Source organism: Tursiops truncatus, chromosome 12 (assembly GCF_011762595.2).
Source record: "Tursiops truncatus isolate mTurTru1 chromosome 12, mTurTru1.mat.Y, whole genome shotgun sequence".
NCBI classification, from domain to species: Eukaryota; Metazoa; Chordata; class Mammalia; order Artiodactyla; family Delphinidae; genus Tursiops; species Tursiops truncatus.
This window is the reverse complement of record NC_047045.1, coordinates 1,480,825-1,502,345: the sequence shown is the minus strand read 5'-3', so window position 1 is coordinate 1,502,345 and position 21,521 is coordinate 1,480,825. Positions and strand designations below refer to the sequence as shown.

Here is a 21,521-nt window from a genome sequence, read left to right as displayed (position 1 = left end):
TCAGATCCAGGCTCTGCCAGGTAGTAGCTGTGTGACTTTTAGCCTGTTATTTATACTCTCTGAGCCTCCATTTTCTCCTCTGTAAAAAAAATATATATATATCTACCCCATAGGGTGCTTGTAAGTTAATCAATTAAGTAAAATAATTATGTCAAGTGCTTATACCAGAAACCAGTACATGATAAACACAATAAATGTTAGCTATTAGTGGTATTCCATCCTACTGTCAGAGGACTTGAAGCTTTCAAAGTTATTGAAGTCTAACATTTCCTGGTTTCCTGTTGTCTTGTTTTTTTTTCCCTTCTGTTAGGAACTTTCCTTCACATCTTGTTAACAAGAACAAAGACTGGCTTTCGTCAATACCTGTCATTTTCTCCTTAAGTCTGTTAATGAGCCTACACTCAGCACATACACAGCTGGCCCTTCTTCTGACAGAAATAACTACATTGACAGGCCTGGAAGCATGCCAAGCTTCTTAGGATGAAAATCTTGGGCGGGTGTTCTTGGAATTGCCACTTAATCCACAGTCTTATGGAAACTCCAGGACCTTAGCTTAGCCCTTAATTTTATCATTTGTCTCTCGAATCCTTCCTCAATGTCTGCACCTCCTCCATCATAAACTAGCCTTTATTATGTACTGAAAATTATAGACAAGTAGTACCACCCTGTCATCATGACCAGATCACAACTGTACTATAAACCTGATTCCCCAGAGCTGATCTCACTGGCTTTAAAGAGTGATACAAGGTGACTTTAAAATATAGATTTCTGGACTCTGCTTAAGTGAAATCTCTATGATGAGGGTCTAAAAATTTGCATTTCAATGAACCTCCCCAGATTTGGAAGCCACTATATTAATCAATCATAACAAAGCAAATACAAAGTTTTATGGAAGAATTTAATAATTAGGTTAAGATTATCACATTTGTCTTTAGAATGATGATTAAATCACACACAGTAAAAGAGTATCTGACATAGGCTTTCACATTTCTCTAAACACTCCAGATACATAAATCTAATCCAGAAGTTCTCAGTCTAAAGTACAAATTCTTTCTGTTGATCAAGCCCTTTTGCTTTTGTTCTGGAAATGTTTTTAATGAGCCATTATTCTCCCTATAGCCTTTCATAGTCATGAAGAGGTTATTTAACCCTTCTCCAGATTAAAAAATCTACATATGCCATGCACAGAGGGCCTTACTGTTTTCCTGTCCTAATAAGAGGGATTCTTCCCTCTTCTCTAAAGGCATAGGGTTCTCAGGCTGAGGTTCATGGATGGGATTCAGTGTGTCTCAGTCTCCTGAAATCACACACACAATTGTGTGTGTACCTGTATGCATTTTTCTGGAGAGGAGAACCATAGCTTTCATCAGTGTTCTAAGATCTGTTACTTTCACCGTCAGACCTATTTAATTCTGATGCAGAATTAAAAATTACTTTTGACTAGTACAAACATGGGGAAATCTATTATCCTATCTATTGATTATTCTAGTGTCACAGCAGCTAGTGTTCATTGATACAGGGATTATTAAACATTACTCAACTGAGTAGTGTGGACATAAAATAGATTCAGATTTATTGACAATGCTGTAAAGATGTTATTCCAGCCCGAAAATACCCCATACCATTAGTACATGCAGTTTCTGGCTATTTCAACTTTTCTTTTTCTGTCTCTGTCTGTCTGTCCCTCTCTCTCTCTTTTTTAATTCCATGAGATTTTTCAAACTAGAGCCCATAAGAGAAGAGTAATGAGTTCACTGCAATCATTTACAAATTCTCTTACTGTCAGAAAAAAAGCTATCACTTATTTGGAACTTCACCAGTCTTTCCAATATCATAGCTCCAAAAGTCTTTTTCATACCCACTTTATCACATGCAAGATATAGGCATGGAATACCTGGTGCCTGGTACTATACTAAGCAGATTATGTTTAATCTGCTGTATAAATAGGAATGAAATTATACAATATATATTCTACAAATGGCTTCCACTGTAATTGCCTTTACTCTGTATCTTATGTTGACTGACATGAAGCATCTCTCTATGAAATAAACACATATAACTATTAGTGTTAGCCAAATGTTTCTCTAAATATAACAATGCTACATTTTTAGCCAAAAACATATTTTAGCAGTTCCTCATAACAAAAGCATTTTATTTATTCATATAAAAGAGAAATTGTTTTAAATGAACACTTCAGATATTAATACATATTACAGTCATTTAAACAAAGCTTTTTTCAGAGTGTGATTATAAAAACTACAAAAACTTAATATTAGCATCGCACAATCTTTGCTGAAAGGAAATGTTTTTTAATAAAAGAAATAGTGAATTTGTGAGAGTGTGGAAGGGAATACAAGACCTACATATTGCCAGCATTATACCACGAGTTCATGTATATTTTCTTACTCCTCTTAACTCATGGAGTAGTTATATTTGTTCTCATTTTTAAGGTGGAAAAATTGACAGTTAGATTTGGGTCATCTAGCCATTATGTGACAGAGATTGTAATTGAACCCAGAACCACCTGACTCCATCCTCTACCTACATTTTTGCTCTGAGTGCCTTTCACTCTGCAAAAAGCAAATTTTACATTCCACATATAAGTAAGATCATACATTATATGTGTGGAAAAGAACTTTCTAAGGATACGTACAAAGGTAAATCCCTGAGAGAAAAAAAGAGAAATGTGACAACATAAGTATTATAGACTTCTCCACATAAAAATAAAAAAGAAAACACCATAAGCAAAATTAAATAGCAAATATTAAACTGGAGTAAGTATTTACAATATGTGACAAACAGCTAATGTGCTCGTTATATAAAAAGGTCTTTCAAATAAGTCTTTAGCAGGGTATAGACAAAAGGTAGATAGAGAAAAACAGTAAATAATAAGCAACTTAAAGGGAAAATTATAAATGACAAATCATTGAAAGGCTTTCAAATCTAATTAAAAATAGCAAAAGGAGGGGACCTTCAAGATGTCATAGGAGTAAGATATGGAGATCACCTTCCTCCCCACAAATACATCAGAAAAAATATCTACATGTGAAACAACTCTTACAGAAAACCTACTGAATGCTGGCAGAAGACCTCAGACCTTCCAAAAGCCAAGAAACTCCCCATGTACCTGGGTATGGCAAAAGAAAAAACAGAGACAAAAGAATAGGGATGGGACCTGCACTGCTGGGAGAGAGCTTTGAAGGAGGAAAAGTTTCCATACACTAGGAAGCCCCTTCATTGGTGGAAACGGGGGATGTGGGGAGAAAGCTTCAGAGCCACAGAGGAACCCACAGCAACAGGGGTGCAGAGGGCAAAGCAGAGAGATCCCTGCACAGAGGATCAGTGCCAACCAGCACTCACCAGCCCGAGAGGCTTGTCTGCTCACCTGCCAGGGCAGGTGTGGACTGGGAGCTGAGGCTCCGGTTCGGAGGTCAGACACCAGGGAGAGGACTGAGGTTGTCTGTGTGAACACAGCCTGAAAGGAGCTAGTGCACCACAGCTACCTGGGAGGGAGTCTGAGAAAAAGTCTGGACCTGCCAGAGAGGCAAGAGACCATTGTTTCAGGGTGCACGAGGAGAGGGGATTCAGAGCACGGCCTAAACAAGCTCCAGAGATGGGCACAAGCTGCCGCTATTGGTGTGGACACCAGAGATGGGCATGAGACACTAAGGCTGCTGCTGCAGCCACCAAGAAGCCTGTGTGCGAGCACAAGTCACTATCCACACCTCCCCTCCCAGGAGCCTGGTCAGCCCGCCACTGCCAGGGTCCTGTGATCCAGAGACAAATTCCCTGGGAGAAAACACAGCAAGTCTCAGGCTGTTGCAATGTCATGCCAGCCTATGCTGCCGCAGCCTCACCCTGCATTCCAATTATGACTACCGTACACCTCCCTCCCCCTGGCCTGAATGAGCAAGAGCCCGCTAATCAGCCGCTGCTTTAACCTCATCCTGTCTGGGTGGGAACAGATGCCTGAGGGAAACCTACACACAGAGCTGGGGCCAAATCCAAAGCTCAACCCCAGGAGGTGTGCAAACAAAGAAGAAAAGGGGAAATTTCTCCCAGCAGCCTCAGGAGCAGTGAATTAAAACCCCACAATCAACTTGATGTACCCTGCATCTGTGGAATACCTGAATAGACAACGAATCATCCCAAATTGAGGAGGTGGACTTTGGGAGCAATTGTAGACATGGGGTTTGCTGTCTGCAACTGATTTGTTTCTGATTTTATGTTTATCTTAGGTATAGTGTTTGGCCCTTGTTATCATTGGTGGATTTGTTTATTGGTTTGGTTGCCCTCTTCTTTTTTAAAATTATTTTTACTATTATATATTTTAATTTTAATAATTTTATTTATTTATTTTTCTTTCTTTTTTTCTCCCTTTTCTTCTGAGCCTTGTGGCTGGCAAGGTCGTGGTGCTCTGGCTTGGTGTCAGGCCTGAGTCTCTGAGGTGGCAGAGCTGAGTTCAGCAAACTAGACCAGCAGAGACCTCCCATCCCCATGTAATATCAACCGGCAAGAGCTCTCCCAGAGATCTCCACCTCAGTGCTAAGGCCCAGCTCCACCCAACAGCCAGCAAGCTCCAGTACTGGATAGCCCAGGCCAAACAACTAGCAAGACAGGAAAACACCCTACCCATTAGCAGAGAGGCTGCCTAAAACCATACTAAGTTCAGAGACACCCCAAATCACAGGACGAGATGTGGTCCTGCCCACCAGAAAGACAAGATCCAGCTCCCCCACCAGAACACAGGCACCAGTCCCCTCCACCAGGAAGCCTACACAAGTCACTGAAACAACCTCACCCGCTGGGGGCATACACCAAAAACAACGGGAACTACAAACCTGCAGCCTGCGAAAAGGAGATGCCAAAAACAGTAAGTTAAACAAAATGAGAAGACAGAGAAATATGCAGCAGATGAAGAAGCAAGGTAAAAGCCCACCAGATGGACCAAATGAAGAGGAAATAGGCAGTCTACCTGAAAAATAATTCAGAGTAATGATAGTAAAGATGATCCCAAACCTTGGAAATAGAATGGAGAAAATACAAGAAAGTTTTAACAAGGAACTAGAAGATTTAAAGAGCAAACAAAAAACGATGAGCAACACAATAAATGAAATTTAAAATTCTCTACAAGGAATCAATAGCAGAAAACCTGAGGCAGAAGAGCTGATAAGTGACCTGGAAGATAAAAGAGATGAAATAACTGCAACAGAGCAGAATAAAGAAAAAAGAATGAGAAGAATTGAGGACACTCTCAGAGACATCTGGGATAACATTAAACACACCAACATTTGAATTAGAGGGGTCTCAGAAGAAGAAGAGGAAAGAAAAGGGACTGAGAAAATATTTGAAGAGATTATAGTGGAAAACTTCTTTAACATGGGAAAGGAAATAGTAAATCAAGTTCAGGAAGCACAGAGAGTCCCATGCACGATATATCCAAGGAGAAATACACCAAGACACATGTTAATCAATCTATCAGAAATTAAATACAAATAAAAAATATTAAAAACAGCAAGGGAAAAGCAACAAATAACATACAAGGGAATCCCCATAATGTTAACAGCTGATCTTTCAGCAGAAACTCTGTAGGCCAGAGGGAGTGGCAGCACATATTTAAAGTGATGAAAGGGAAAAACCTACAACCAAGATTACTCTACCGAGCAAGGATCTCATTCAGATTCGAAGGATAAATTAAGACCTTTAAAGACAGTGAAAGTTAAGAGAATTCAGCACCACCAAACCAGCACTACAACAAATGCTAAAGGAACTTCTCTAGGCAGGAAAAACAAGAGAAGGAAAAGACCTACAAAAACAAACCCCAAACGGTTAAGAAAATGGTAATAGGACCATACATATTGATAATTACCTTAAATGTAAATGGATTAAATGCTCCAACCAAAAGATATAGACTGGCTGAATGGGTACAAAAACAAGACCCATACATATGCTGTCTACAAGAGACCCACTTCAGACCTAGGGACACATTCAGACTGAAAGTGAGGGGATGGAAGAAGATATTCCATGCAAATGGAAATCAAAGAAAGCTGGAGTAACAATTCTTATATCAGACATAATAGACTTTAAAATAAAGACTATTACAAGAGACAAAGAAGGACACTACATAATGATCAAGGGATAAATCCAAGAAGAAGATATAACAACTGTAATTATTTATGCATCCAACATAGGACACTTCAATATATAAGGCAAATGTTAGCAGCCATAAAAGGGGAAATCGAGAGTAACACAATAATAGTAGGGGACTTTAATCCCTCACTTTCACCAGTGGACAGATCATCCATAATGAAAATAAATAAGGAAACACAAGCTTTAAATGGTACATTAAACAAGATGGACTTAATTGATATTTATAGGACATTCCATCCAAAAACAACAGGATACACTTTCTTCTCAAATGCTCATGGAAAATTCTCTAGGATGTCATATTGGGTCACAAATCAAGCCTCAGTCAATTTCAGAAAATTGAAGTCATATCAAGCATCTTGAAATAAAAGGAATCCAAATTGGAAAAGAAGAAAAACTGTCACTGTTTGCAGATGACATGATACTATACATAGAGAATCGCAAAGATGCTACCAGAAAACTACTAGAGCTAATCAATGAATTTGGTAAAGTAGCAGGATACAAAATTAATGCACAGAAATCTCTTGCATTCCTATACACAAATGATGGAAAATCTGAAAGAGAAATTAGGCAAACACTCCTATTTACCATTGCAACAAAAAGAATAAAACACCTAGAAATAAACCTACCTAAGGAGACAAAAGACCTGTATGCAGAAAACTATAAGGTGCTGATGAAAGAAATTAAAGATGATACAGACAGATGGAGAGATATACCATATTCTTGGATTGGAAGAATCAGCACTGTGAAAATGACTATAATACCCAAAGCAATCTACAGATTCAATGCAATACCTATCAAACTACCACTGGCAGTTTTCACAGAACTAGAACCAAAAAATTCACAATTTGTATGGAAACACAAAAGACCAGGAGTAGCCAAAGCAATCTTGAGAAAGAATAATGGATCCGGAGGAATCTGGCTCCGTGACTTCTGACTATACTACAAAGCTACAGTCATCAAGACAGTATGGTACTGGCACAAAAACAGAAATATAGATCAATGGAACAGGTTAGAAAGCTCAGAGATAAACCCACGCACATATGATCACCTTATCTTCAATAAAGGAAGCAAAAATATACAATGGAGAAAAGACAGCCTCTTCAATAAGTGGTGCTGGGAAAACTGGACAGCTACATGTAAAAGAATGAAATTCGAACACTCCCTAGCACTGTATACTAAAATAAACTCAAAATGGATTACAGTCTTAAATGTAAGGCCAGAGACTATAAAACTCTTAGAGGAAAATATAGGCAGAACACTCCATGACATAAATCATAGCAAGATCCTTTTTGACCCACCTCCTAGAGAAATGGAAATCAAAACAAAAATAAACAAATGAGACCTAATGAAACTTAAAAGCTTTTGCACAGCAAAGAAACCATAAACAAGATGAAAAGACAACCCTCATAATGGGAGAAAATATTTGCAAATGAAGCAACTGACATAGGATTACTCTCCAAAGTATACAAGCAGTTAATGCCACTCAATATCAAAAAATCAACCCAATCAAAAAAATAGATAGAAGATATAAATGACCATTTCTCCAAAGAAGACATACAGATGACCAACAAACACATGAAAAGATGTTCAACATCACTAATTATTAGAGAAATGCAAATCAAAAATACAATGAGATATCACTTCACACTGCTTAGAATAGACATCATCAAAAAGTCTACAAACAATAAATGCTGGAGAGGGTGTGGAGAAAAGGGAACCCTCTTGCACTTTTGGTGGGAATGTAAATTGATATAGCCACTATGGAGAACAATATGGAGGTTCCTTAAAAAACTACAAATAGAACTACCATATGACCCAGCAATCCAATTACTGGGCATATACCCTGAGAAAACCATAATTCAAAAGGAGTCATGTAGGGCTTCCCTGGTGGCGCAGTCACTGAGAGTCCGCCTGCCGATGCAGGGGACACGGGTTCATGCCCCAGTCCGGGAAGATCCCACATGCTGCAGAGCGGCTGGGCCCATGAGCCATGGCCGCTGAGCCTGTGCATCTGGAGCCTGTGCCCCGCAACGGGAGAGGCCACAACAGTGAGAGGCCTGTGCAAAAAAAAAAAAAAAAAAAAAGAATCATGTACCATAATGTTCATTGCACACTATTTCCAATAGCCAGGACATGGAAGCAACCTAAGTGTCCATCGACAGATGAAGGGATAAAGCAGATGTGACACATATATACAATGGAATATTACTCAGCCATAAAAAGAAAAAAAATTGAGTTATTTGTAGTGAGGTGGATGGACCTAGAGTCTGTCATACAGAGTGAAGTAAATCAGAAAGAGGAAAACAAATACCGTATGTTAACACATATATATGGAATCTAAAAAAAAAAAATGGTTCTGACAAACCTAGGGGCAGGACAGGAATAAAGGCGCAGATGCAGAGAATGGACTTGAGGACATAGGGAGGGGGAAGTGTCAGCTGGGACGGTGTGAGAGAGTAGCATTAACATATATACAGTACCAAATGCAAAATCGATAGCTAGTGGAAAGCAGCTGCATAGCACAGGGAGATCACCTTGGTGCTTTGTGACCACCTAGAGTGGTGGGATACGGAAGGTGGGAGGGAGATGCAAGAGGGAGGGGATATGGGAATATATGTATACTTATAGCTGATTCACTTTTTTATACAGCAGGAACTAACACAACATTGTAAAGCAATGTTGTACTTTATTGTACTCCAATAAAGATGGAGTTTTTATTAAAAAATTAATAAAAAATAAAGTAATAAAAATTTATATATATAATAATATATTATTATAATATATTATTCCATATATTATTTATAATTATTATTATATTTATAATATAAATATTATATATAATATATTTTATATTTATATTTATATATATTTTTACATATATAAATATATATAGTTATATATGTAATATTATATATAATATATATTATATAATATATATTATATAATATATTATATAATAATAATATATTATATTATATATTATATATTATATAATTATATATATAATTATATATATTATAAATATATATAATTATATATATTATATTATATATAATATATAAATATATAAATACAATATATTATATAAATATAATATATTATATATTATTATATATATTATTATATATATTATATATATTATATATAATATAATATAATATATATAATAATATAATATATATTTTATATATATTATATTATATTATATATATTTATATATTTATGTATTATATAAATATATATATTTATATATTTATATATAAATATATTTATTTATATATATTTTTATATATGTATATATATATTTATATATAATAATATATATTTATATATAATAATATATTTATATATTATTTATATATATATTTATATATAATAATATATATTTATATATTATTTATATATATTTATATAATATATTATAAATATATATTTATAATATAAAATATATTTATAATATAATTGTAATTAATTATATATAATTAATATTAATATAATATATTATTATATTATAATAATTAAAATTTTTATTAAAAATTTATTTTATTAAAAAATAAAAATAGCAAAGGCATTTTATTATTTATTTCCTTTAAAAATAAAGCAGACAATAAAGTCTTGCATTGTGGTGCCTGTGAAGAGGCGGGAGTCCCTGTGTTTGGTGCGGGAGACATAACTGTGCAAAATATCCATGACACTTGGGCACGCTGCAAAGCACCCATATCTGTTACCCTAGTAGTTTTCCTTCTGGAAATTTATACTAAGGAAATACTTAGCAAATGCACATGGTATACATATAATAAATTTCTTATAGCATTATTTTTAATACCAAAAAAAGAAATGAGTCAATAGTTCAATAATTGAAATTTAATTAAGTATATTATGATCTAAGAGACTATTATGCTATCATTGAAAAATAGTTAATGCTATGAGAAAAGAGTTAAAGGTATTTATGCTCTACAAATTTTTGGTACAATATATATATTAAATATTTCATGCAAGATTCTACTTTTGTTTAAAAGAAAATACAACTAAGAATAGAAAAAACTCTGTATATATATGTATATGTGTGTATATATATATATATATATTTCTCAAAATGTTAATAACTGTTTTCTCTGGAGTGGTGATATGGTAGATGACTTTATTTTTCACCCTGTGCTTCTGGTTTTTTTTTTCATTAAATTAACATGTATTACTTTATTTTGAAAAATGTTCCTTTAAAAATGAAAAATAATTGTCTTCTTGTTTTATCCATTTCTTCCATTTTTTAAACTGAAGTATTTTTTTCTCTTTTCAAGGTTGTATTTTTACTCTGCAAGTTCGCACTAAGAAGAATGGCCATTTCAGAAGCCTGGGGACGCCTGAGGGCCACCCAAATGCTGGGCGCAGCGTTGGCCAGTGTGATGCTTCTCCCTGTCGCTTGATGAAATGTGGCAACGGTGGGACGTGTGTGGAGCAGGGATCGACTGTTTAGTAAGTGTGACATTATTAGGAAAGAATGTGGCAAGTTGTTTGCATTCTACCTGGTCCCCTACTCGCGCAAACTAGGAACACAAACTGACACTTATTTAAAATATTTTTATGGAGACTTGCTAGATGACTGGGGGACAGATAAAGGAAACTAGAAATGGATCAGCACAGCATTTATGATAATGAAAATGAATCACTTCATCTCATTACAGGAAAAAATAGACTATCTTAAATTCATGGTGTTGAGAGTGTTGCCAGAGATGTTCGCCATACAAGGGTTTACAAGGGCTCACATTTGTGATTTGCTTTTATATTTGGGTTTGGGCTCCCTTAGAAAGGAGCCTCTCCTCTCTAGGTGGACCCCAGCAAAACTGTACAGTTTGGTTTCTGAACTACTTTAATATAAAACAAAATGTGAGTCTGTTGGGTGGGAAGAAAATAAACAAAGGAATGTTGTCTTATAAATAAGTTACTTCGTTGAGCATGTCCTCGTGCATAAGTGGTATATGATGGGCTCCAGGAATACACCAAATAAAGAGGAAGGAAGCTCTCTGTCCTTCAGTTCCTTCCACTGTGGCTACTCATACATTTCTATGTCTCATACACGCATGAGATGGATAGAAAACTGATTTGTCAAAGTTTTTCTCCCAGGACACATCAGAAGGTATGACTCACTGCTAACACTGGCTGATTGCAAAGAGTGGGGCAGTGGGGAATCAGAGGCTCCCCTGGAAGACGGGGGAGAGCACATGTAGTTTAGAAAGCCCCAAACAGTTCCCCTCCACCTCCACACTAGAAAATGATCAAAAACAAAGTGCAACGTTCAAAGAACTGATCATCACTGTACCTTGGGCTGGAGAGAAAGCACATAGGACGCGGGGGGAGGAGATGGTCACTAGATCTTCCTGTTTCTTACCAAAAGCACTCCAGTGACTTCTCAGGACATGTAAAATAACTAAACCCTTCCTCATGAGCTATAAAGCCCTACATGATCTGGCCCCGCCCCCCTCAGACCATCTCTCTTCCTCCTCACTCACTACAGTTAACCTACTTTTATCTTTTGAACACACCAAGCTCATTTCTGTTTCTAGACCTTCATGCTATGTCTTTCAGCTGGAGGACCTTCGCCTTCAGTCTCCATCTGGCTGCCTCCTTCTTGTCATTGTCTCACCTCCTCAGAATGGGACTCCCTTAGACCAGCCCAAAACTATCCCTCCCTCCGATCATTCTCTATCACATTATCATATTTTACTTTCTCCATAATATATCATTGTCCTATTTTGTTTATTTATTGTTTGTTTATATATTGGCTATTATTTTTCCCTGAGAATGGGCCTGATCTCTCATATTACCAGTGTATCTTCATACCTAGAAGAGTGCCTAGCATAGAACAAGCATTCATTAAGTATTCGTTCAATTAATGAATCAATGAAAAAGTAGAAGGAATCTTAATTCCAAAAGTTCTAAGCAAACATACAAATGGAAGGACAAGCACGGTGACCCCATGCTCACGTTAATGAAGCCAAATTGACTAAACTGGATAGTCTACTGATTGGCTATGAGAAATGGGACAGAGGAAGTATAGAAGGATGCAAAACTTACATGAAAGGTAACAGATTTGATTTATATCAAGAATGAGATGCAGACAGTTCCTGAGCAGGAAAGAGCCATGGTAAAGACAGATGTATGCAAGTTATCTCAACATCCCTTTGCAGGATGGGTATATTGGGGAGTTATGGGAGACAGATTTGGAAATCCAAAATAGTCATAGATAAGAAAATAAAAAATTAATTTAGAAGATATTGCAGAGAAATATTCATGGTGTTTTGTGATCTACTGAATACGACATTGTGACAGGAAGGCTTGTAGGGAGTCAAGTCTAAATTAATCCAAACTAAGTATTAATAAGCTTGCTATGTTTCGGGATGTCCAAGATACCTAATGTGCTTTGTAATATGTTAGAAGTGTTAGCTGAATTTTATGGAAAAATTTTAAGAAAAACATGTATAGCTTGATCAAGTCCATAGAAGTGCTAGGGACAAGCCCTGAGTCTTGTGATGCCACCATCAGAGAACAATATTTTTTGGCACTAGCTTTACCACTATGATTTTATCTTTACTTAATTACAATTTTTACTAAAACCTTTTACTTGTTTTACAACTTATGCAGTCTATTTGTCCCATAGCTAAGCTTAATTATTTATTTATTTTTAAGCTTAATTATTTAGAGGCACAAATTTACCTCATTTTATCTAAAGAAATATGGACATTCTTCAGGTGACTTACTAGGTGTTTTTGTTATTTTTTAATGTGATAATAAATAAACTGCTAATAATAAAGAATGCAATAATTCAGAATGGGAAGTGGCAGGAAGAAAGCACATGGAGTTGAAGGTGAAGGCAGGAGATCCATCCCAGCTCTTCATTATCCCTATGGAACAAAAGCCCTACGGGTGTCCATTTCAGAGCCACATGTGTTTATCCTGAATATATAGCACCAAGTTTAGATATGTTGTCAACCCAAGTTCATGTGCCCAATGCACATGGAGGCCAAACAAACTGAAACACCCAAGTTTGGAGCAGAGAAAGGTTTATTGCAAGGCCAAGCAAGGTGAACGGGCAGTTCATGCTCAAAATGCCCAAACTCTCCAATGGTTTGGAGGCAGGAAAGCTGGAGCCAGGTACAAGAACAGCCTCCTTATGTATAGACATTAGGCAGAAGGCAAAGCCATCTCCCAGTTTTGCACTAAATGAGGCCATGACACAAGGAGAAATGGCATCTAAAACAGAAAATCTGTAACATCTGAGCAAGAAACTCTGACCATGAAAATTGTGGAGCATATGCACTTTGCGGTAAGAGATAGATAGGCTTCAGGTTAAACTGTTGCAGCAGGTTTCATGCTGACCCTTTGAGATAAACTAGTATTAGTATGATGAGCCCTAAACAGATGAAAGATGAGGAGGCCCACCTCAGCCTCCACATTCTTGTGGTCAAGGAGGTTTCCCAGCCTGACACACACACAGAGGGCATCTCTAGCTGTCCTCTAGTAGCCTTGGACACATTGTAATATCATTATAATATCATTAGCATTGCAGTTTTTACCCACCTCCACCCTGTGGGTTTTCACTTACGTGCTCATGGGAAAGATTCAAAATGGTGCCTGGTGGAAGCCCAAATAAGAAATTGAAGACAATGTGATCATAGGGGAGGGAAAGGGGAGGCACCCTCATCTAAATCTGGAAGATTAACCCCATATTAACAACCTAGGCTGTCCCTATTGTGTGTTCCTCACTCTCAAGGACATCCATGCTTTTCTTCTCCAAGTGTGTAACTTTTGCTCCTGCCCTAAATAAACTGCTTCTTGATGTGCTCTCCCACTCGTACTGTGCTTCTAATATGTGCCTTATAACCTTGGTCTCTTTGTGGAATTCTTTCTCCAGAGAAGACAAGAACCAAGGTCCTCTCACCTGCCAAAATCAAGTTTGGGGTAAGAATTTTTACAGGCAAAATTTGTGGAAGGGCTGCAGGGTGTGTGACTTTCTTCTGATTGGTTGGTGGTGAGGTAACAGGGTGGTGTCCCAAGGATCTCAGTCATTGGCTTTCTGGTTCCAACCAGTCTGGGTCCACATGCTTGTGCTCAGCCTGGAGTTACCATCCTCCACCTGGGTGGGAGCCTTAGTTCCTGTAGAAGAACTCAGAGACATGTGCCAGGTTGTTATGTATATCACCCAGGGAAGAACCAGGACCCTGCCCTATCCTACACTGCTGCTTCTTTCTACATTTCCTCACTCTCCTAATTAGTAACTCTTTGAATCTACCCTTTGGAACTCAGGGGAGGCCAAGGAGACTGAAAGTCTTTTTCCTACAAGCAAGAAACAAGGGACATGGAAAGGTTTGGGGCCCCAGAAGGGCCCCACAGTGTCCTGCTCAGTTTAATCCCCTTTTCTTTGATTCTCCTCAATCTTGAGGGGAATAGGATTGGACAAGAAAGGCAACAACATTTTGGATAGAGAGGTGAACTACAAACTCAGCAGAGGAGCTCGGTTTTAGGGAGACTCAAGTTTCAGATAGACACTTAGAACTATTTGCAAATGATTTTGATTAATAAAGAACATTTTCTTGATTTGTGATAACAAAAGTAATACCTTACAATTGACCAGCACTTTGTGGCTAACAAAGCACTTTTTCCTTACATTATTTCCATTGCTCCTAATTAAAACTCTCTAAATTAGTCAGGGCAATTATCCTGGTCCCAATTTCACGGATGGGACACTAAGCCCCAGAGATTATGAGTGAACCAAGATGAGGGCTGAGAGCCTTGTAAGTAGTTCCACAGGACCCAAAACCAAATCTTCAGTCTCTGAGTCAATATTCTCTACAGAACCTAAATAGTAAGGACCATTTTTAAGATAATGTAACAAAAGCTCTTTATCTGCTGGATGTAATCTGTTCATTTATTCTTAATTTTTAAAAAACAATGTTAAAGATATACCTTCAAATGGCATTTTGTATTTTCTCCAAGGTGGAAGCACCTTCCCTGCTAACACATACCCTGGAGATTTCATGAGTTCCTGTGTGGGTGGAAAGTTGTGTCTCACAGCCTAACAGGAGAGTCTTGATCTGAATAAAAAGTAGACTTGAGTAGTAATGTACGACGGGAGTGATACCACTGACACGTTTCCTAACAAGATCCTAAAGTCTTTCTCATCAAAATTGTGACCAATGTTTGGGATCATCTTATTGATATAACAACAAAATACTTAGTATATTAACTACATGTGAAGCATTACTGTAGAGTCAGAAATAGCTCTTGTGACTATTATATAATGACATTAAAATTATGGCTCCCTGAACTTAAAAGATGTGAATGTATGGTATGTAAACTATACCTCAATAGAACTATTTAAAAATATTAATGTTTCCACTCATGGACATTTAGCTCCAGTAACAGCAGAAGTTTAAGGAGAATTTTATTCTTTTTGACAGTTTTTGTAATTCTGTTCTAATCTCAGTAAGAATCCTCTTTTTAAAGGAAAAATATGTGTTTGGTTTTTTTTTGTTTGTTTTTTTGCGGTACGCAGGCCTCTCACTGTTGTGGCCTCTCCCGTTGTGGAGCACAGGCTCCGGACGCGCAGGCTCAGTGGCCATAGCTCACGGTCCTAGCCGCTCCGCGGCATGTGGGATCTTCCCGGACCGGGGCACAAACCCGTGTCCCCTGCATCAGCAGGCGGACTCTCAACCACTGCGCCACCAGGGAAGCCCAAAGATGTGGTTTTGTAACATACTTTTCAATAGTGTTTAAGAAGTTTTCCTCTATCCTTGACCTAGTCCCAGGCTCTTAATTTTATATGACTCTATGCTTTTTCACCCAAAGCAGAGTAATATTAAATTGAATTTCTAGGTAACATTATAGACAATTCAAAACTAAAGTTCAGTCTTTTCCTGAAAAATAACTAATGTACATAATAAAATATTTTTTAAATGCTCAAGAGGCAAGTCCTAACCCAGAGGCATAAATTTCAGTGTTTGGAATCAATTTTAAAAGCTAAATCTGAAAGGTGGTCAAAATGTCTCAACAATACACAGCTTAATGGTACAAAAACTTTTTAAAAGAACTCAAAATGCTCCCCTGTAGTTCTATGCCTCACAGCTGGGGGTGGGAGGCATTGTTCCCGTGCCAAGTAAGGAGGGGTGGGGTCTGATGAGGCTGGACCCGGCGCTGGGCTCCAGCAGACTGAACAAAGCCCTGCTTTCCTGCTCCGAATACGTCAGCACACACAGACCCAGCTGCATTCGAATGCAATGTCTCCAATGAGAGGAGGATAATTAGGCAGTATTACATCCCAGTAAGGCCTTTGTGCTCTTGGGATGAACTCTGATGCAACAGGAAAAACATAGTAAACTATTGCTGTTGTTAGTAGGTAGCCAAGTTTTGAAAAAACTTTTTTCTATAGTTCTAACTTAGCCCTATATGTTCACATGTTTGGTACAATGTGCTCCTTTTTTTGTTGTTTGTTTGTTTGTTTGCTTTTTAATTGGGGTACAGTTGTTTTACAATATTGTGTTACTTTCTACTGTACAGCAAAGTGGAGTTCCCTGTACTATACAGCAGGTTCTTATTAGTTATCTATTTTATACATATTAGTGTATATATGTCAATCCCAATCTCCCAGTTCATCCCACCCTCCACCCCCCACCCTGATACAATGTGTTCTTAAGCAGATTTTACTTCATTTAAGTTGCACTTTGCTTAACCCTAAAATCATATTTTGACAGTGACTGAGGGCAATATGCAGATGAGTTCCTTTAAGAAAAGTACAGTGTAAGAAAAGCAAATCTTAGAAAACCAAGCTAGATGTCAAACTGAGCAGCACAGACAGTAAGTACAATAGGAATTCAGAGAATGTGGATATAAAATGTGAATCATCAGAGATTTATACTAAGTTCATAAATGAGGTATACTTACAACATAAACTGATCAGTGAACACAAAAGCTCAGTGACCCAGGGTTTTCTAATTATTGGCTCACAGATGCCTTTAAGAATCAGGTGAAAGCTAAAACTCCTTCCCCCTGATCAATGAACATACTTAGGACACAAAATTTACATAAAATTTTAGAGGTTTACAAACTCCTTAGATCCCAATCAGAGAGACCCCCAAACTCTCCAAATTAAGAATTCCTTGCTTCTGTACATTTCATCCAACAGTTCTTAGTCCTGTTTTCCAGCACTCCCCTGCTGGACTATGTGATTGTTTGCCAAGTAGTGTCCTGTTGCCTAAACTCTCCTTACTCTAATCCAGGTTGTCTCCTCCTAAAAGCCTCTTTGCTCCTATCACTTTCCCACCCAAAATGTTGTTTTTCATTGCCAAAGCAACACAGTGTAAATCCTTTAATCTGTCATGCAGGGTGTATCATGACTGGATGTCAACCTATCTGTTCCTGCTATAATTTTTTTCCCTGCAATATACTCAGATTAATTGTATCACCCTGTCCAGCCTCTGGAGAAACACTCCCCTTACCAAGCAACCAACTGCATGTAGCTAGCTTAGTAACTCACTACCTTGCATTAGTTTTTCCTCCTTTCCCCCCACTTTGCTTTTCCCTCACTCGTGCTTACTTGCCAGAGGGTTCCTTATTTCCTTGGAATTGCTTTTAGTCTCTGTTTTCTAGGGATTCCAAGTTAAGACGGATAGTATTTCTTAACTATGAGATTAGCAAAGAGCTAAAAAAACTGACTCATCTAGTAGTGAGGCTGTAGAGAAACAGGCACTGCAGTTTACTAGAGCAAACTCTATTTGTTAAAGCAAAAGATGTTCATCCCTAGATTGTAAAGCTGAACAGTGGAGGACTCTGCAGCTATAAAGCTTATCTGTTGCTATGGAGTGATCCTCAGGATACATTCGGTGAATAAAGGGTAAAGAAACATGTAAGAAAAGGGAATGATAGTTAGATGTAGATAAATAGATATAAGTATGTATATATAGATACACATAACACACATATGCTCATTATTTTTTTAAGAAAGGAAGATTACAGAAAAAAATTATAGATAGTTACTTATAGAATGAGGAAGAGAACAAGGGAAAGTGATAGGATGAAAGCTAGGCTTTTCAAAATACAATTTGCTTTACAGTTTTACTGGAGACTAGGGAAATGTTTCACCTGCTAAATCAAAAAATGAAAAAGAGTAATTCTTAAAGAAAATAAGAAAATAAATGAATTTAACCATATTTCAAGTTGGTGCCATAACCAAGTATAGAGACTTAATTCAATTGATTTTTTAAAGTATTTTAGCTGTACAGTGGGTTATAGTCTAAGGACAAAAAGAATCATAAAGCTATCCTAAATTGCATCCTGTGGTCTTGATATTAGTGGTAGCACTGTTATTGTTATTTTGGAACTACAGATAAAAATAGCTAGATAGCAAGATTCTAGATGGCTGGCTGGCTGGATGGATATAAACAAAATTAGTAATTATGTTAATATTTACTAATTATGTTAATATCATTAGGAACAAAGATCTTCAGCATAAGAGGAAAGAGATATAGACATAAAATGAAAGAAGTAAGAATCTTTTCATCTTTATTTTGAACTAGAAATAACATATGAATTCATGACTTAATTTTCTCTTTCTAAAAAACTTATTCCTTAGCTATGTCCACTAAAGTAACCTAGAAACAATAATAACCCAGCAGCAATGAATAGCTCTAGTGTCAAAATTGTCATCTCCAAATGCCATTTTCCACTAAAAATAAATCAGGACTTCTTGGAGACTTGGACATTCAAGTCTGGGGTAGGAAATGTATGCTATGCGCCTGGATGTCTTCTTGTGCCTGAAAGTGAGAGATATCAAAGACTACTAGGGCCGTTGAAAAAGAAGACAGGAGCCAGCTTAAGGAGACTCCCACTGACCAAAGATGGGATGACTTCAGAAATACACAGAATAATGTCTGTGATGGCTTTAAACATGCCAGTATGTAAATGCACATGGTTGTTACAATACTCCACCCACCCCCACCAAGGGAGGAAAAGAAACTTGTCTCCCTAGACGTTGCTAGTGCACCACTCATTTATTCTGCAGTTTGATGAAGAGGAAGTGTTCAACCTTCCTTTCCTATCAAGACTGTATTGCAGGAATGGTAGCCAGCTTCCAAGCAGCCCACGGGAATTCTTGTCCATGGTAGACACATCGTCCTGCAGTCTCCTCCCACCTGAGTAGGCTGACTTGTGCAAATAATAGGATATTCTGGAAATGACAGTTTATGACTTCTGCCTTCCTTAAATTATTAAATTTAAGGGTTAAATGATCCTATCCACTGAACAGTTTTAATAATAGTCACACTGTATTTCATCTAGTCCCTGGGGCAGTGGGATAGAGGATGAGTTTTCAGGTGACAAAGCCTGAAAACACAGTGACTTATTATGAGTCATTATAATAAATGTTTATTATTGCTTTAAGCCATTAAGCTCTGAGGTAATTTATTGTGCAGCAATAGATAACACTAAATAATATTAACTAGCCAGACAGTGGATGAGGAGTAATTTTTAATAGATCTGAGCTAATAGTGCAGGATAAATAATAGAAATGAGAAACACCATTTTGTAACCACCAAGGAAATAATGGCTGCTTGAACTACTCAGTGAAAGGTTGATAGAAAACTATACAATGGTTGTATCAAGCTGACGCCACTCGAACCAACTGATCAGTCATAACATAATTAAATGTAGAACAAGCATTGTGTGCCTCTAATGTGATGTATTTAGAACTACACAGTCCCACCCATAAAGCAGCCCAAATGTGAATCTAATAAAGCCTCTATATCTATAAGTTTATGAGAAATATGGGCAATAGAGGAAAACAAGCTAACTGACATTATAAGGATATAAACAACCAAATCCAGAATGGAAAATTCTACTGGACAAGTGACACAAAAATAGCATGTGTGGGAAGAAACGCAGAGGGAGAATTTTTATCTCAGTAACAAGCCTTAAGACACATAGTGTGTGGGCTTCCCTGGTGGTGCAGTGGTTGAGAATCTGCTTGCTAATGCAGGGGACACGGGTTCGAGACCTGGTCTGGGAGGATCCCACATGCTGCGGAGCAACTAGCCCCGTGAGCCACAACTACTGAGCCTGGGCGTCTGGAGCCTGTGTTCTGCAACAAGATGAGGCCGCGATAGTGAGAGGCCCGCACACCGCGATGAAGTGTGGCCCCCACTTGCCACAACTAGAGAAAGCCCTCACACAGAAACGATGAGCCAACACAGCAAAAATAAATAAATAAATTACTAAACTCCTACCCCCAACATCTTCTTTAAAAAAAAAAAAGAAAGAAATACTGTGCAGGTGCATTTGTGGAACTTATTTGGGTGCTGATGAATTGTCAAAAAAACACTTTTTCAAGACAATCATAATTAGCTGAACACAAAAATTAGATGACAGGAATTAGTGTTAATTTTGTTGGGTCTAATACTATTGTGGTTTTCTTTTTTAAAGTTTCTTATCTGTTAGTGATACATACTATAGTATTTACAGATAAAATAAGACTTGCTTCAAAAGATTTTGGCAAGGGCTTCCCTGCTGGCGCAGTGGTTGAGAGTCCGCCTGCCGACGCAGGGGACACAGGTTCGTGCCCCGGTCCAGGAAGATCCCACATGCCACGGAGCGGCTGGGCCCGTGAGCCATGGCCGCTGAGCCTGCGCGTCTAGAGCCTGTGCTCCGCGACGGGAGAGGCCACAACAGTGAGAGGCCCGCGTACCACAAAAAAAAAAACAACGAAAAAAAGATTTTGGCAAAAAAAAGTGGTGGAGAAAGAAACAATGAAACTAAAGAGCTGAGAATTGATAACTTGAAGCGGGCAACGGATTCAAGGAGGTTCATTGATACTATTTTTTTTTCTACTTTTGTATACATTTGAATTAAAAAACAATAGTACACATAATTCACATTTTGTCTAATTTGTAAAATTCATAAGGGATAAAATAAAAAAAAAATATTCATGATCACACCAGTTATAGATAACTACCTTTAAAATTGGGGGATGTTTTATTCCAATCTTTCTCCATCTTCAGTTCTTAGCTGCCGAAACAAAGTAAATCCATTATTTGGTGCCACCTATGGAAAACGTATTTGAAGGATGTAAATTATAAATTAAATTCCTACTTTCTGTTCCTCTATTATTGAAGTAGCTAGAAAATAAGAGTCAAAAGTAAGGATTCAGTGTAGATTTTATCAAGCCTCTCTATTACTGTGGCTTAAGGGGAATAATTTTTCTCTCTTGGTTTTTGTGTAACTCAGATGTCATTCACTTTCTATAAGATCCTTGAGATCTGCATAAACTATGAAAGTCCAAAGACCGTTCCAAGATTAATGCAGATTCCAGGAGAAAGGTGAATGTTCTC

The 21,521-nt window shown here is 37.4% G+C and overlaps 1 protein-coding gene across 1 annotated transcript in view; it reads left to right on the top strand.

Annotated features, from left to right (window-relative positions):
- The window catches only part of EYS (eyes shut homolog), a 1,685,417-nt gene that overhangs the window by 1,612,163 nt on the left and 51,733 nt on the right, over positions 1–21,521 (top strand). The window contains exon 38 of the mRNA XM_033867388.2: positions 10,449–10,623. Coding sequence (XP_033723279.1) covers positions 10,449–10,623 — 175 coding nt within the window. The remainder of the gene's footprint in view (positions 1–10,448; positions 10,624–21,521) is intronic.